The sequence below is a fragment of the Azolla caroliniana genome, unplaced genomic scaffold (genome assembly GCF_043228905.1).
Source record: "Azolla caroliniana isolate FFs.n. ecotype wild unplaced genomic scaffold, voAzoCaro1.0.p SCAF_21, whole genome shotgun sequence".
Taxonomy (NCBI): Eukaryota; Viridiplantae; Streptophyta; class Polypodiopsida; order Salviniales; family Salviniaceae; genus Azolla; species Azolla caroliniana.
Window position 1 is genome coordinate 3351536 of NW_028230456.1, and position 11692 is coordinate 3363227.

General features: G+C 38.2%; 1 protein-coding gene across 2 annotated transcripts; it reads right to left on the minus strand.

Moving 5' to 3' along the window:
- Nucleotides 1-3029: 3029 nt before the first annotated feature.
- On the minus strand, nt 3030-9810 carry LOC147850370 (phosphatidylinositol/phosphatidylcholine transfer protein SFH8-like). Of its 2 annotated transcripts, XM_087336157.1 has the most exons (14): nt 9505-9810; nt 6263-6541; nt 6037-6136; nt 5650-5916; nt 5490-5567; nt 5282-5383; nt 5138-5187; nt 4949-5048; nt 4743-4817; nt 4520-4633; nt 4140-4272; nt 3580-3971; nt 3385-3459; nt 3030-3294 (listed from the first exon to the last, which is right to left on the minus strand). In XM_087336157.1, exons 2-14 carry the CDS (start codon nt 6535-6537, stop codon nt 3274-3276), a joined length of 1782 nt encoding a protein of 593 aa, XP_087192283.1. In that variant the 5' UTR covers nt 6538-6541; nt 9505-9810; the 3' UTR covers nt 3030-3273. The 2 variants fall into 2 exon arrangements, with proteins under 2 accessions (XP_087192283.1, XP_087192284.1); XM_087336158.1 differs by lacking the exon at nt 9505-9810 and having other exon boundaries at nt 6263-6561.
- Nucleotides 9811-11692: the final 1882 nt, after the last annotated feature.

The following is an 11692-nucleotide window of genomic DNA, read 5'->3' on the forward strand; positions in this document are numbered from 1 at the left end:
CGGATATGCTGACCAAGGTCCTCACACCCGACAAGCTGGAAGCATGCCGGAAGAGGGTCGGATTGGAGAGACATCCCATGCCGAAGTGAAGGGGGAGTTTGTTGGGATTACGGTCCCTTCTCATGGGATGGTCGGATATCGGAGATGAATGCCGACAAGCCCGGTTTCGGTTTCGGATCCGGATGACGAAGACCCCGGTTTCGGTACCGGATGACGAATGTACCCGGAGAGCGATCCGGATACAGGGACATATCCGTGAATATGTTCGCTATGGGCCCCTGAGGCTACAGTTGTAAATAGCCCAAAGTCATATAAGTATAAATATGACTTAGGGCAAACAGTTTTGCTGTTGCTTCTCATTTTTCTGTTTTTCCCACTCAAGAGGAGTGAAGTGTAAGCAGCCGTGAGAGAGAGAGAGAGAGAGAGAGCGCGAGAGAGGAAGAGGTAGACGCCTCTGTGTATTTCCGCCGCCTGTGGCGAGGACAGCGAGCTCAAGGTCGTCGCCTTGCAGCTCGCCATTGTATACTTCTCTGTATAGTGTTGGGTTGGAGTCTTGTACTCCCGTGGTTTTTCCCGTCTGGGTTTTCCACGTTAATCCCTGTGTACTCGCGTTCTTGTTTTTCGTGTGGTTCCTATTTTCTGCTGCATTGATCCGCGATTACTCGGTTGTGGCCGAGTGAAGAAGGTGAATAGAAGGGTCTATTCCTTACAGGAGATGGGGAGAGATTGGCGCGCGCTAGAGGGGACGAAGTGCTGTCGGTTTAGGACCGAGCTCTGTCGTTCTCCATAGCTTTCTTTTGCGTAGGTTCTCGAGAGGTTGATTCTGCTCCGTGGAACACCCATGTGCTTCCGGCAGAATCTCCATCTTGCTCCCCTGTGTGCGTGGGTGATCAGGCGTCGGCATCCATCTCGCCGACCTGATCGGCTGTAACCGTTCGAGTCGTCTGCATATGTACAAATACACACGTATATTTATATATATGCACTAGCGTTCTTATACTCTATCTCCTGCTCAACTCGTGCCTCCTGTGTTGTTGGGCCGCGTTCCCGTGTGCTTCTTTGTCTATACTTGTGTGAGCGTGTCTCTCTCTCTCTCTCTCTCTCTCTCTCTCTCTCTCTTTTCTCACCTATTCCTCGGTCCAAGACCCCAGTGGTCCCGCCTTGTTCTCCACGAACGCGCGAAACAACGCGACAACGTAATAAACACTAATATACACATATTTATGTTTATCATATGTATACGATTAAATACGTATACATGTGATTACATATGCATATATTTAAAAAAATCGTAACATAACATAGCCAATGAATTATGTAATCGAGGCATATAGCCTCTATGCACACGAAACATCCAAATAAGGGTGAACGTAATTGAGGTATTGACCTCTTACACATACACCACAAATCGCATATCTTTTACATAGAAATCGAGGTATTGACCTCATATGCATACATAACATATGTATGTGAACATAACACGCAATTGAGGTATTAACCTCGTACGCATATGACACAAATCACATATCAAATATATGTCAAATGAGGTATTGATCTCATATACATATTTTTATACAACCAATTATTATCACTACAACATAATTGAATCAATGAAAAAAATTACATATTGACTATACATTATTAGATTGGGAGAAGAAAAAAATTAAGAAAGAGTTACCGAAGTTCCTTTGTTGATAGCTATCTGGATCAAGCTTGATCACACATCGATCGATCACCATCCAACAAGGAAAACAATCAACAAACGAAACATTAAAAGAAAAACTCGGATACCAGTTGTTAGAGCTAGATCCTAATGTAAGCATGAGATAAATAAATAATAGATAGAAAAATAAGAGAAGAGAGAGAAAGAAGGGTGTCGATCCACCCGACCACCCCCGAGCAAAGGGATCGAGACGGACTCGAGCCTCGATCAACGTCCCATACCACCGTTGTTCGAGTTGTACCTAGTACTGGCGCTCGCTACAAGAGTTGATCCACCACAAGGACATAGTCGATAATGTGTCAAATGAGAGTAGCCTAGGCCTCATATTTACAGCTAGACCTAAGGCCCCCCAGGTAAGTTCACACTTGGCCTTAATGGGTTGTCTCAATCACACGGATTAAAAGTAATCCTTCCCTTCTTTACACTCTCGTTTAACCCTCACACTTTATTGACATGTATAGAATACTACGGTATAATCTTACCACGGGATATTATATGGTCATGCCTGTAACATGGAGGCATTCTTTTGCATGGATAGCAAAATTTTGGAGGATTATTTTGTGTTTTGGCAATATCAAGAATTGCACATGAAAGGGGGTTTTCAAAGATTATTAAGTTAAAGAGCAAAATCCTTAAAAGTGTAAGTTCATTAATATTTGTGGCAACCATTGATTGATACACCAATAATACCAACTTTGAAGAGGTTACATTTGAGGAATGCGCCAAAGCTTGGAGGGGTATGAGGAATGTAGAATTGGATCATTGACAACATAATGTAAACCATAACTTGCATAGAAATATCATATTTCTATCTTATTACATGGGTTTAACCTAGTTAATAGATATTTCCAAGATGAATTACATCAAAAACCTATAACGTTTTGTGGAATATGAAAATGTCTTCCAATTTTACTTTTGGATGACAAACAAAATCTTGAAAATGTCAATGGACTGCCAACTTAGAAATTTGTTATTCCAAAAAGATTTGACATGTTATAGAAATACATCCCAGGCAATCTAAATCCTAACGCATTGGATATCAGTCTACATTTGCAATCTGAAAAGGGTTTAGGGTTTAAGAGCCGTTTGATGACATTGTAACAGATTTAACTAAACCACGGTAGACAGATATCCTACAACTCATACAGCACAAAAGCAATGTGAACCACTCGTGCTACAGAATTATAGAGATGTTGCACCAAGGATTTTCCCACATGGGAGGCTTGATGTAAACCACTGGCAATAGAGAATTATAGATGAAATGAGGCATTAAGTACGCAGTTCATATGGCACTTAAGCAAGTAGATTTAATAAGGATTTAATATGAGCCTTGAGAAATTATATTGAAATGTTAGAAGCTCTTGATGTAGAAAGAACACCGAGCATCTGACAGATTAACAACATAAGGAGAGTGGACTTCCTAAGAGTCCAATATACAAGACACCACTACCCTTGGATGTAATTTGTGTTGCAGCCATTGAAGCAACAACAGCTTTATTGTATAATCAGCCAGTTCTGATAGTTCCCACAACCTAAATGAATGCATTTCCTTAAAAGCAGCTTCCTTTTCTCTGTTATGAAAATAACCACAACAGCAAAACTCTTAATTTGACCTCCAAGAGACACATGTTAGACGCGAAAATTACACTTTCAATGTATACCTTCAATTTTTGCTCTTTGAACTGTGCAAGACAGTTATACAACTCAGTTTGTTTTTCCAGCACAAGTCGAAGTGTCTACATTGAAATATAATAAGTAAGAACGTGTGAATCCAAACTCATTGATTGACTGAATTGAATTGTTAGGCAACATATGTGACAAAATAAATTAAACGGAGATTCAAGTTAGCAACTCACTTTTCGTGTCTCAACCACCTCAGCTTCCAGAGACTTAATTCTCTGTAATGATATGTTCATTAGGCCTTCCTTTGGGTCATTCAACTCATGTGTCTTTGCAAGTAAGGTAACCTTCTCTTCTAAACTGTCTAACCTCTTTTGAAGTGCAGGAGAAGCATCCACATACAGTGATGAAGATAATGTGCATTGACGTGGTAGGTTTGACATATTTCCTTGTTCCCTGTATTCAATTTGGTTTATCAGTTGTCCTTGTTCATTGGACATGTGCCTTCTACTGCATTTGCCGACTGTATGAAGGATGCTTCGCACCACTGACATGAAACTTAAGAAGACAGCCGCAAACCCATATAAAACCTTGATTGAAAGCATAATGATAGACATCTTCCTTGATGCTACAAAATGAGAAAGCCACATGTATTGTTTCAGTGTATGTTTAACGGAACAAATTGATTATATTTCAGTCAAACGTTTGCTAAAAACCCATTAGAGTCTTCATATTTACTTATTTTCTCAACCGGCCCTTTTACAAGAATGAATTTGCATACATACAGAGGGAATACCTTCAGTGCGATCAAGTTTCCGAATAATTAGCTCTCTCCTGTAGCCATTATCAATGGCCTTGTCAATAACAGGAACAGAATCAACTTCAGATATCAAAGAGGGGCCATTATAACCACTGCTGCTTGTTTTGGGCTATGATTTGCAACACAAGAATATATGTTAGACACTTAAATATAGTAATTTATCCCATGTAAATTGTAGTTGTACTATAGCTAGATCGCCACACTACTCTATTCCACACATAGACACACAAGATAAGACTATATAGCTTGCTAATCATGCAACCATTTTCCCATATACAGACACACAAGAACCTATATTCTACAGGTATTAACTAACCATTCACATTCTGATGATAGTGAGGGGATTATAGCCATACCTCCTCGTGCACGGGTGTCAACTTAGGATGCCGATATACACTGCTTCCACGTGGTGAGAAGCAATCATCCACATCTGAACCCGATTCTGCCGTTGAGAGATCAACGTCATTGCTCTGGCCAAACGCAAATACATCAAGTGAGACTAATTGATTCTGATACCATCCCTTTACACTGTCTAGTAATTGAAGCATTAGAACAGATGATTAAACTAATAGTGCCTACCTTTGACGATGAAACTTTTCCATCATTTGTTATTGTAACAATATGTCTATGCTTAATTTCACCATCCAGAACTGCCTGCATTATGAATATATGAAGAGTTATTTTAAATGTTTCAGACACGTAGATTTTTTTGTGGATCAGCAGATACAGAGGTGCCCTCTTAGGTAAAGAATCGAAAGAAAATTCAAATCCATATAATTATGTACCTGCATTATAACAGGATCCCTCCAAGGACCCTTTTCGGCAAATAGACAACCTCCCTCCTCCGGACATCTACAATCTCCTCCAAGAAAATCTGGCAGCTGACTGTCAAAATGTAATGGAATTTTAGCTTCTTATCTATTAACATCATCACAATTACATCACTGAATTACACACGCTAAAAAGATAGCTACCTTGCATCAATTACTTCCAGAAGTTTGCTCTGATACTTGTTTCCCAAAACCTGCAAGATGAAATATACCCCATATATAACGTGTGACAATTTTTTGTGCTCTATTATATGAGGCATCTATTCTATATCATTAGAATTTTCATACAGTGATTTTAGATGCTGTTTTGGGGTCTATGAATCCTTTGATTGAATTCCACAGCAGCTTAAAACCTGAATTGCTGTTTATTATAAACATCCGATGCAAAGTCTGTAAATTTTTTAGTAGCATACAGAGATACGCTTAATTAGATAAGAATGCTGCAAAAAAACTGCCAACAGAGAGAGAGAGAGAGATTAATCATCAAAAATCAAACCTCAGGATAGTTGTCTGCATCAATTTTCTGTATTCGAAACAAAAGTTCCCGGGCATTCTTGCTCATGTTTTTTAAACCCTGCATCACAACTAATGAATCAAGATACCAGTATCTTCAATTAAATCTAAATCAGATGTAGAATCAGAATTAGAGCAAATACCAGTCCTGAGACATCAAGTATTGTTGTAGTTGAGCCAATATGCTTTTTTGCGGCAACTGAGCAAGCAGGAAACTTTTTATTTAAAGATCTTTCAAATTCGAGTACATGATATTTGAGGTATCTGTCCACTGTTGTGACTTGCATGAGTTTGTTGGGCTCAATCTTTCCCAACTTCTCGATGTAAACAGGCCTACCATCTTTATCTACCCCATGATGCCCATGTGGATAATATTTCTTCACTTCTCTCAGCTCTTCATAATCAAAATCCTGGACAAAACCAATATATAATATACTTTAGACTCAATCAAACTTTTGCTAGCACTTTGCCACTATCAATTTTTTTTTTCTACTAGCAGCATTTGTATACCAAAACAGACACAACTGTACCTCCTCAATAGTGTCAGCACCAAATTCTTTCCTCCATTGAAGCATATCAGACCACATATTTTTGGTCTTCTCAATGTCAAATTTCCGCGCTTTTAAGAACCTGAATTAAAACTGCGAGATCAATCAAGCTAGTAATCAACAAGATTTAACCGTTCAATCTAGAGTGAGGTTTATGCCAGTACACACAGTATTGAATGTCTGGTAGGATCATAATTCAATTCCTAACCTGAGAAGTATATGGTAATCATCATGTCTCGCCGGAAGTAGATTCTCAGATATAAGAACATCCCTGAATGCTTCGACTGCTATCTGTTCTTGCTCATCCCGAATATCTTTGATTGCACCAAAGCCATAATGCTTCCTCCTCCGCCTCAACGAGTTTCTCAGCTTTTTCGAGTTAATCATTGCCTTAAAAGCTCCCATTTTCGTTTTTCCTTTTCTCTCATCTTCAGTGTCTCGCTCACCATCTGATTTTCTCTCTCTCCCCTCGTGTGACATCATAAAGCTGTCACATGCAAGGGGAAAATAGGAATTAGCAGAGGCTACCTAAGAGACATATTTCATTCAGTAATAACAATTGTTACACCTTACTCGTCATACTAGCTATAACTGAATATAGACAGATCCAAAAAACCAAAAACGTTCCTTTGTCATACAATATCTCTCATCACTGCATGCCAATACTTCTAAGGTTACATGAAAGATTTTGTTGCATTTAGAAACAGATTGCATATTGCTATAATGCATAATCAATTCAGTAAGAAACTACACTTAACACAGTGGCAAAAAATAAAAATAGAAAATTAATCAAATAAGTAAATCTGATGATCTTACTGTTTTATTAATAATGAAAGTTATGCATTGCTCCTACAAAGGAATAACAAATGTACAAAGGCAATATGCGCCCGGGAGCTGCTCTTTTTGTTTTTCTTTTATGCCAATAATTAATAGTAGTTTTGTCTTCTTTTTGTGTGCTCCAATGTAGAATGTCGATGGGCAACTGATGTCTACAATCATAAATGTCAGAACCAGCAGACACTGGGACAATATGTTCGTCCATTTAGCATTGGGTTCTGTGTGTGCATTGAATCCTAAAGGTAATGCCTCATGAAGCCACTTTAGGTTAGACCCTAGTGTAAAGCCACTTATAAGTTATAAAGCGAATCGCTAAGTTTGTCTTTTGAAGGGCAGAAATAGTCAACATGAGCAAGACTTATCTTTTTCGAACAAACTAGTTCTACAATACAAATTCAATTTTGGAGCTATGGAGGGTTAAATTTGCATGATTCATTGGTGATTTGCTCTCTCTCTTGATATCCTCAATCAAAGTACAGTGGATACAGGTTTTTGTCGCTGGCTTAGGTTTAAATGGCTGGCTGCATTTCCAGGCTTTTCTCTCAATCTTATTGTTATTCTCTTCTATTATCTATAAAGATATACAGCTGGGGCAATGGGGATACAGAATATCAACTTCCTTCTTCAGGAGTAATATAGCTTCCTGGATGTGAAATCGAGTCTTGATTAGACCAAATTCTTAAGCACATATAGCTGAAAGATCTGCAATCCTAATTTATGTCTCAAAGATAGATAGTTGGGTAAATGCTGGAGTGCTACCCACAATATCCATATTATCCACTGGTTTGCCAAGGAATTGAAATTTTGGCCAAGGGTAGTTTCACCAATAGGAGCTCCTCTCAGCATTCTCATTGGTTAGTTTATATAGAATTTTGTTACATCATAGATCCTAAAATTGACCCTGAGTTGCATTATAGTATGAACAAAAGTCAGTATTTTGCAGCCTAGACCAACATTCTAGTAAGTCTGAACCGATAGAATTCCTATGTGTTCGTCTACATGAAACAGAATCTGATAGGTTCAAAATTAGTTTTAGCATTATCCCTGTCCTGAACTGCCTGATGATGTAATAGAATCTACTGAAGTGTAATCCTCCTCCTCACATCCTCTCTGCCAGATTACCATTTTCATCATCTTTCTGAGATGAAAATCTTTCAATTTTGTATACAAGCTTTCAGTTTTGACAATTTACAGCATCATGGTGTTATATTTCTTCTGTACTCCCAACTCCAAATGTTCTATCACAGTTAATTTGAAAAGGATTGCTCAATGCCTCATTTTATTCCTCTTTCTGAGAAATGAAAGGCTTTTAAGCATGTTTAAGCTTAGTGATTCAACAAAGAGAGAGATAGTTAGATTGATTACCACAAATGATCTAAAAATAAACTCTCCATGGTTGAATTACATGATGAGATGACAAAACCTATTGTTTACTGTTTTAACAAATGTGCATTCGTTTCAGAGTAGATATATTAACGTCTAGCATAGACCAACATCAGCCTAAGAGACAAACCATGGTTACAAATATGGGTAAATTCAAGTTACATATTTGAAACAATAATAAAGAAATTTAATAACTAACTAGATCAGAGTTTCATGCGATTTGAATTAATGAAGACCTTCAGTGCCATATAAACTTACATGTCACCAAAAGTTCATCAATGTGAAACAGACAGGGAGATAGATCTACCTTGGTTAATATAGAGAATGTCTCTAATCATTCACCATTGATCTTTTAACTATCGACCTTGAGTTACATAAGAAATGCTACAAAAATCTGCTGTTTTGGTTCTATTCGAAAATCTTATTCTTAGTGAGTAACAAAAATTGTTAACTGTGTAATATTTTCCTTTTCAGAAAATGCTCATCATCCAGCATAGAAGAACAGAAAAGAGAGATCTTTCTCAATTGATCCGACAAAGAAATTTAAATTCTCTCATCAGATCTGTCCTCCGTGAGGGAGCTTGAATTAGGTCAATGAGATCATAGAGAACCACTGTTTTAATTTTATAAGAATAGTGTAGCAATGCTAATGTGATAGATCTCTCATCGGATCCCTCCTTCATGATGTACCTTGAATTAGATAGATGAGATAATAAAAACTATTGTTTTAATTCTGTCATAATCCTCTAGTACGGATACTGCAAAATATCTACGCTGATTTATTCGTCCATGAAATCTTAAGACTCAATCAGAATTATTCTCCATGGAACTTGAATTATAAGATGATATGAGAGAAACTTCAGGTTTTGCTTCTTTCAGGATTCTCTTTCTTGATGGACCTTGATTTGAATAGATAAGATTGTAGAAATCCAAAGTTTTTGCTAGAATTCTGTAGATCAGATGACTGAAAAATACCTTTTTGGCTTCTATCAGATTATGATTTCCCCTTTTTAAGAGGAATAGAAACATTTAATTCATCATCGTGTACTCTCAGCTCAAGAGATCAACCATAAAACTCAACCTTTGGCTTCTTTTTTACCTTATCGGTTCGGAGAAGAAAAGATGAAGATGAAGAAGAAAGAAAAGGAAAAACCTAACGAATACTGTAACATTGAATCACCTGACCAAAGGAATGAAGAAGAAGAAGAAGAAATTTAGGTGAAACAATACCTGCTCAGAGGAATGGAATTCGATTATTTATGAGAGATCGACAGGTCATGGACGTTTACCGCAGAGTAAGCCTCGACAGAGAGAATTAAAGAAAAGAAAGACAAAGAGAGCAACACGATTGCGGGAGGATTAAAGAGAAGCAGAGAAATCTATGTCCTTTTAACAAGAGATCCTTCGGATCTGTGCCTGTGCCTGAGACTGTGTACAACCTAAGCCTAAGTCTAACCCTAACAACTTACGCAGACAAGAAGAAGATGAAGAATGGGAAGAAGAAAATAACGAAGGAAGAAGAAAGAAGAAGAAGAAGAAGAAGAAGAAGACAGAGATGGTTTATTTATTTATTTATTTATTTTTAAAAAGAAGGATGCCTAATTACTATTTTTTGTAAAGGATAAAATTAATTAAGTGAAGCAAAGTAAAATTAACTTCCCAATTTTCTATTAATCGATTAATTAACTCGCTAATTAACTAATTAGCAATGGCCCACATGTCACGGCCCTCAATAAACCTCCATTTATTAACGAATTAACAAATTAACTTCCGCAGTTGTATATTAATTAACAATCAGTTAATGAAGCAACTAGTAAACTAATCACTGAAAAGCCTGTGGGGAGGCAAGAGTGGGCCGAGCGCCCATATGACACCGCATGGACACCCGGCCCTAAGTCGTCCGGCCGGTGGCCTGCTTGCCTGCCCCTGATGCCTTGGGCCATACAATGCACACGTGTGTTTGCGTCACCCCCTGTCCAGGTCCCATGGCAAGCCACACTATGAGGAAAGGCATCTCGTGAAGAATTTCTCGAGTTTCCCGCTTGCATCTTGGTCCCGCCCATCTAAGCCCCAAAGCCATCAATGTCCTGAATTGGCCCTTGAGGGTGCTCCAAGACTTCATGATGCATGGGAGGAAGTAGGGTGTTTGCCTTGCAAATTGCCGGTAATACTAATACTACTAACATTATTGTTAAAATGTCTTGGTCCCATGTAGATGAAATAAAAAACCAAAAAGCGAGAGAAGGGATTTAAAAACCATTTGAACGATCGTTTAGGCATACTAAATAATAATAATAGTAATAATAATGTACTAATAAGAATAATAATATAAGGCCTTTCACCCGTCGCCTCGCTTCACCAACTTCTTAGTGGTCTTATTTATTTTCTCGGGGCCTCAGTTCAATGTCTCTGTCCCGCGTAAGAGGTAGGTGTCATGTGGCTTTCCTTTACTATTATTGTTGGTGGTAGTGTAGTCACTAGGTCTCGCTTTTTGGCTTTCTTTTTGCTCTTGTTGTTTGTTTGTTGCTACTGTTCTCATTGTTGGCAAGAGGTGTCACTTGGCTTTCTCTTTTACTTCGGTTAGTTTCTTGGGCTTGGGTCACCACGCAATCTTACTATCCACACCTGATAGAGATCAAACTTTGCCTTTGCAGCCATGATGTGGGTATGGCAACTCTCATTCCCCAAAAACCATCCCTTCGTTTCTCTTTACTATTGTTGCCAACCTTTCCCTACCTCCATGCTCCACCCCCAACTACCACCCTCCTCTCACCCACCCCACCCCCAACTACCACCCTCCTCTCACCCACCCAGTCAGATGTTTATTCACCCATTGAATAACCCTCTCACCTTCATTTTTCCACATTTCTTTGTTCCAAGGAAGATCAATGCTTTGAACTACTACTTGCAGACATATAATTTATAACTCTACCTTTTTTGAGATGTGAAGTCAATATTACGATCGTGATTGTTTCCTCTCCATTAAGAAATGGTGACGAATTAAATAGAACCAATTTTGGATGGTGTCAAACCTATACCAAAAGCCATTTTGTGTATCTCATGTTATGGCTTGAAAGGAATCGTTGGAAAATGATGCAATGCTTCGATAGCCAAGTGTACTTGATTCGTTAAAATGAATGTGGTAAATGAGACATTAATAGGTAAAATGTTTGTTTCTCAATGGGTTTCCCTAGAATTCATTATCGATGTCTCCCAAATAAGGTGGCAAGTTGTTAATATGAAGACAATGGATTGGTTGGAAAAAGGAATAGGAGAGGTAGTTTCCAAAGTTACCTTTGGCTAAGATTGGATACCAAAAGTTTCCTATAAACACACACTAGATCATGTGTGCGACTTTCTCTCGCAATACACTTGACCTTCTTGCAACTAATACTATTTTTCTCCTAACTTTTTTGAC